General features: G+C 35.6%; 1 protein-coding gene across 3 annotated transcripts; it reads right to left on the minus strand.

Moving 5' to 3' along the window:
* Positions 1-314: 314 nt before the first annotated feature.
* Positions 315-4,587, minus strand: LOC131602524 (protein NARROW LEAF 1-like). Of its 3 annotated transcripts, none has more exons than XM_058874658.1 (6): positions 4,330-4,587; positions 3,127-3,633; positions 2,652-2,795; positions 2,315-2,555; positions 1,195-1,695; positions 315-1,105 (listed from the first exon to the last, which is right to left on the minus strand). In XM_058874658.1, the coding sequence occupies exons 2-6, from the start codon at positions 3,619-3,621 to the stop codon at positions 681-683; spliced, it is 1,806 nt and encodes a 601-aa protein (XP_058730641.1). In that variant the 5' UTR covers positions 3,622-3,633; positions 4,330-4,587; the 3' UTR covers positions 315-680. The 3 variants fall into 3 exon arrangements, with proteins under 3 accessions (XP_058730641.1, XP_058730639.1, XP_058730642.1); XM_058874656.1 differs by having other exon boundaries at positions 3,127-3,643; XM_058874659.1 differs by lacking the exon at positions 4,330-4,587 and having other exon boundaries at positions 3,093-3,303.
* Positions 4,588-6,528: the final 1,941 nt, after the last annotated feature.

The raw sequence follows: 6,528 nt of genomic DNA on the forward strand, positions 1-6,528 counted from the left end.
TAAAAAGAACTCGTGATGAAATAATAATTGGTTAAGTGGCATATGCTATGTAATAGTAGGGATACAGTTTACTTTAGGTCTTTTTTTTTTTTTTGCTTAATACTTTAGGTCATTTTTTGAAATCACATTTGCACTTTCTTTTTATTAAATATGCCTAATAACTATCTTACATTAATATTCAAGCATCCTAATCTAAACATTTACCACAGCTATCAACAATAACAAAAGCTTAGGTTGTTACATATGTTGTTGACTTCGATGTCGTATAAGGATACATGTGCAAAAGTACAGGGGTAAAACTTCCATGCCAAAAATTTGAAGCTCAACAAACATATATATTACATTCCTATAAATTACAATAGCTGTTGCCCTCTCAAGAGTGCTTATGATACAAAGTCTACAAGTGGTATATAAATTAAAGATTCATGTAACACAGAAGCTAAATGGCCTCTTAAAATATTACGTAGCCCACAAGTGACTAATATCATCACCTTATCAAAACATGAAAATAAAAAGAAAAAGAATTTAATGCAAGAGTGAACCTTGTTTATTAGTTTTGCTGTTGATGCACCGCATATTGAAGGCCTTTGCTTTTCTAATACGGCGAGAACTGCAACGCAAATGAGTCGCTTCGTTGAGTGTATAAGCTGCATTTTACTTCGGCTTTAACCCCAACTGCTTTAATTCTTTGATGATAAGGGAGAACTTGAATGTTTTCTTCTCTTCGCTTCAGGTTCTCCTAAATGCAAGGAAACAAAATTGTCTTCTTCAGGTTCATTCTTAAGTTCAGAGAGACTCTTGAATTCCGAGTCTTCTTTTAGGTAGCTTTGATGAACTGGAGATTTTCCTGCATAACTTGTCGGTATGAATTGGTGTTCTACATTTGGAACTGTTTCAATCTCGTTTTTTATATGAAATTCACAGGGCCTTAATGATGGTTTGACTATCTTAGATGGTTCTTCTTCTACCGGAACTTGTTGCATATTCAAACAAAATGGCTCAAAGCTCTCTTCAATCTTTTCTTTTATTGGCACGGTGGGAGATGATTCTCCATTAGAACTACCAATTCCGACAGTAGAACCGTTCTTGTGCTCGTGCGCCGCAGCTAAAATACAACCGAAGAAATGGAAAGTCAGCTGAGGGTGTTCAGTGAATAATTAACCGGTTTGGAAATTAAATGTTACAGAAACAAACCTTGGAGTGCTTCATTTGTTGTTACGAGATCTAGTTCAAGGAGATCAAGAAGCCTGCCAAGGTCAACACCACTTGTCCAATTCTCAGGGGGTTGACCAACTCTTAGTTTCAAACGACCCCGGTTAGCTGTCCCTCCCCAAATAATGCCAACGGGGCGTGGCTTCTCCCTATTCTGACCAGTTAATAGAATGAGGCTTCCACTGTCGCCTTCAAGATCAAATGTCTGCTGATTCTCACCGACGACAAGAAAATCAGTGAGAAAACAAATACCTTTCTCATCATTATACTCGAGGGCGTAGGCCATTATAGTTCCTGTAGTCAAACCAGAACTTCTTCCAACTTTAATCACTTGCCTACCAATAAGACTGTTGATTGGAGACTGCAAATCTATGACGTGGACTTCACCAATATCACCCACACCTCTTATAGATGTAATCACGTTGTTCATATTAAAATCTTCTGCGAATGGGATGAATGCACCATCAGCTCGCACAAATGTTTCTGCAAGATAACAAAATTTTGAAAACATTAGAAAGAGTTTGACAATCCATTGTGAAAAGATACTTATTCAAATCAAAGTAACATACTATTTGTCTCATTATAAGGAACATAAATTGCTACTAAGTGTAACATCTTCAAGAGTAGGAGAGAGGAGGGCGGAAGAGTTAGATTTAGAAGCCGATATTGGAATAGTCACATATTCGGCATTTATCATAGAAAACAAACTGGTCTGGTATTTGCTGTAGAGCAAGTGCAGAGCAAAACTTTTGGAGTATTCAGAGCAGATTTTATCCACCTCAAGAGCTAAACAGTAGTACAACACTTTCTCAATAAAATAATTATCTGAAAAAGGTAAATATTGTATTCCTCTTATTTACAGCAGGATTCTATTTCTTAAGGCTTTGCTTAGGAGTTTGGATGGGATGGGAGGAGATGAATAGAGAGAGAAAAATAGATAAATCTTGAACTTAGGGAAAGCTCTAAACAGGAAGATCTTTAACTTTACCGTAAAACCATACTTATTAAACCCAAAGCCTATGTCATTAGGATCAAAAGTATGAATTCTGAGCATTCCCTCAGGAAAAATATTAATGACGATTGCAATTTGAAAACAAGTTACCTGGGTTTGTTCCAGCAAAAATGCCGTACCAAAGATCATCGGTAATAAACGATGTTGCTCTCTCAACTGCACCAAGATATACACCGGGTCCAAGACTGGGTGGCAATGGATGAAACATCTTCTGGTTTGGATAGTCCAAATCAACAGCGACATGTCGATTTGTAAGAAAACCAACTTCTCGACTTCCTGTTCGGCTTCTAACTATAGCACCCAAGGTTCCATATGTTTCTTGACTTGCAACCTTCAAGGGGAAGAAATTAAAAAAAGTTACAAACAAAAAAGAGGAAGATTATCACCAAAACTTGCATTAGAAGTTGATTCCTGTGAGCAAAATAACCTGAGAACCGGAGCCAACACATGAATCGCTTCCCCTTAACCCATCAGCAAGCTCCGTATATAATTGTTCTTTAGGAGTTTGTGCAGGTGCACCATAATAGGAGAACTCCACGACATCCACGTCGCACCAAACACCTCCTGGGCCCTGTTTAGATAATTAAAAAATGATTTAAACTTCATCAAATAGAAAAGATTCATCAAAGATTAGACAAAAATATAGAGTTCCTATATGGCTTTAAGATGCTATTTTTACAGATAACTGTAATTTATAATCAGTTAAAGTTATCACTAATAAAGCAGTTGTCTTGTTTTCCAGCAACCTAAAAAACCTATCAATCAAATTAAATTACTAAAAGAAAAGAAGAAAATTTGTGTAGTGTATAATAGTGAATAATAATTGAATTGAAAAATGTAATAAGAACCACTAAAGCCATGTAGAAACCTGCAACATAGCCAGAAGAACCAAAATTCCCCACCTCAAGGGCAGCAGGTAGGCACTGAACATGGTTGAGCCATTGCCTATGAACTTTATGTGCAACAAAGACAAGAATCGCTGGAATATCAGTCAAAACACCTCCTCTGATCCGAAATCCAATTGCAGTGCCAAGACTGAATCGCCGTAATATCTTACTATGAAATGCCCTAATAGTCATAAGTTCAAGCAAGGTAGTAGCCTGTTGTCCTGTCGGCAAACGACCCAAGGTTTCAGGTAGCACTCCCTTTTGAAGGTTTCCAAAATAGTTGGCCCTGTCTTCTGCTGCGTCATTCCAGCGACTCAAGGTGGGCCAAGAAAAGTAGGCCGCATTGCTCTCAGAATGCTGAACACCAACTGCAAAAGTTTGCAACTGTACAGGGCTGGACGAAGGATTACGATGACCATAGTAGTTTCTTTCCAAGTCCAGGGATGACTCCTCCGATTGAGTTGATCCAGAATGGTGAACAACTCTCAAGTCCAAACGATTCCGATTCATCTGTCAGCTCTCCTACATCACACTAGTGTAGCTTCTAATCAAAAACTCAGATCCAATTACGCAAATCAAAATACACCATTTCATGTTATGCTCAAATTTAATTGACTTTTCAATCAATAAAAAAGCTTCAACATAGGTGGATAAACAAAACCTAACAAGAAATAGGGTTTCTGCAGAATAACAACAAACAACACAGAAAAGCAAAACCAAACCCGTTTTAAACTGGAAGCTCCAAATCAAAAGATAGGAAAAATACAAACTATATTTGACATATAGATGATTTAGCAAGTTTATCTGTTGCAAAGACCAACCCAACTCTAGAAATTCAATTTCAGTAACTCATATGAAGAGATACACATAAAATAAAAACTGTCAAAAATAGCAACACTTCAATAGCAACTAACTGAAAAATTAGTACAGTTTTTTAGCAAAATCCTCAAGTAACACATACAAACCAAATCCATAAGAAGAAAAGGTTAGGAAATTTACAAATCCTTGTACAGTATACAGAGGAGAGCCAGAAAGTGGTCTCAAAAAATGGGTATCCAAAACCGGAACAAACAACAAACAGTATGTGTGCAAGAGAAAAAGACAAATGAAACGGAAAACACGGTTTTGATAAAAAGTTGAATAAAGAAACAAAACGCAACCCATTAAAAAGGGTAGTGAAAAGAAGCAATCTTGCAGGTAGAGATGGAGAAAACTGACCGGAAGGCAATGTTGTTGGAGGTAGAAAAATGGTGTGGAAGAAGAGGAGGTTGAAGGTTTTCATGCCCTATGTAAATTCCCTTCCAATCATTTATCAGAATAAGATTTGAAGAGAAAAGGGAATCAGAGTTGGATATGGGGCATTCCCCTCTTTAGTGTTGTTGAGAAAGCAGTGAATCAGTGATAGTGATGATGATCATGACAATATTTGTGGATTGTGAAGAAGCATTCATTCATTAATTATTAATATATCTATATATAGAGTTTTTTTTGGGATAACCAATTTTTGAGTGTACAGGGATTGCATATAGGTTAAAAGTTCATGACCAAAATAGACATTTATTAAAATTTGGTTTATAGGTGAGTTCTGCACTCAAGTAGTTTTAGTCCCCTTCCGATGGTAGTTGTGAGGACCAAATCGTGGTCCTTTCTACTAAGTTTAGCGTGAATCACCACTAAATCAACTAACTATTGGTTATTATGTTGCAATTTTTTTTATTGATTTTATAACTTTTTTTATTAATTTATAGCAATTTTATAAAATACATTAAATAATACTACCTCCGTTTCTTTATATAAGAGACAATTCACTTTTTTAGGTTATTGAATGATCTATGTATCTGGTTTGTATATTGACTAGATGCATTATTTATTCAATGAATCTAGAAAAGTGAATTATCTCTTATATAAAGGAACGGAGGTAGTATTTAATTTATAGTTTCATATTTTTCTCTCTATTTTATTATAATTACTTTAAAATAACATTTTATGAATTTTAAGAATTTGATCTAATTATGAAAATATGGGTAGGTAAAGTAAACTCATCTTAGAATGTTCTTTGAGTTTAAAAACTTTTCATCTTTGAATTAGGGCACTAATTTTGTATTCGATGAAAGTATAATATGTAACAATCTCTTGTACTGCAGGGTTGTTAGATGTTTTTAAGATTTTTGTGTTGTTAGACCAAACTCAAGAAGAATAGTGAAAGGCTATATATATATATATATATATATATATATATATATATATATATATATATCAGTGTTTTTGGGTCAAAATGAGTTTTCTCTCAACCTTAGAGTTGTGGTATTTTGTTTTTGGGTCAAAATGAGTTTTCTCTCAACCTTAGAGTTGTGGTATTTATCTAATTCATTTTGGGTTAGAACTCTAGACTCCAAGTAACAATAATCATATTTCTCAAAAACGTAGGGAATGAGTGGTTATTCCTTTATTATTTTGAAGAACGTGCCCCTCATTTTTTACCGCCTATTAAGTTGTTACTGAGTATGGACATGCTGCTCCCCACGTTCTCACTAGTGGGCGAGTACCCCGGTCAAAGGGTGACTATTTTAGATTAGAGACGCTCGTTACGATAAATGGGCGAACATTGGAAGCAAAAAGTGATAAGAGACCTACTTTGGGCGAGGGGATAATCCGCTTACTATTAGTGAACAATGATTCGCCTCCTGCATTGTCTTTGTAAATATATGAGTATACAATCGCTCAAGCACAAGGCATTTTAAGTGGAAAAGTAATTTAGTATTCCCTTTTACGAAGTTTTAAGTGGGCCCGAGAAAGACTTCAAGCTGAGTCTCCCAAGAGAGATGTTAAGTTAATTTCCTCATGAGAGACTTTAAATTGAATCTCTTACGCGAGATTTTAAGTTAACTCCCTCATGTGAGACTTTAAGTTAAGTCCCTCTGGCGAAACTTTAAGTTTAATTCCTCAGGAGCGACTTTAAGTTAAGTCCCTCAGGCAAGACTTATTAAGTCCTTCAGGAGAGACTTTACGTTAAGCACCTCATGTGAGAATTTAAGTAAGTCCCTCAAGTGAGACTTTCAATTTTAGTCATTACTTCTTGTTCCGCAGAGACCTTTTCATGGTTGTCAAGTACTTATATTTCTCCTAAGGACGACAAGGAGTTTTTAATGGAAGTCTAGCATTTACATTGCCTCTTGAGGGAGGCAAGAATATTCCAATGGGAATCCAACTTTTATATTGCCTTTTAAGGGGGTAAGAATTTTCCAATAGAAATCGAGCTATTTAGATTCTCTTTTGAAAGTGGAGAGGATTTTCCAATGGAAGTCCATCATTTAGATTGTCTTAGAAATGAATTAACCTGATTTGATAACATTAACAATCGATTTTTTAAAAACGTTCGTACATTGGTTGGCCAATCGTTATCCTAAAAAAATAACA

This window comes from Vicia villosa, linkage group LG5 (genome assembly GCF_029867415.1).
Source record: "Vicia villosa cultivar HV-30 ecotype Madison, WI linkage group LG5, Vvil1.0, whole genome shotgun sequence".
Lineage (NCBI taxonomy): Eukaryota > Viridiplantae > Streptophyta > Magnoliopsida > Fabales > Fabaceae > Vicia > Vicia villosa.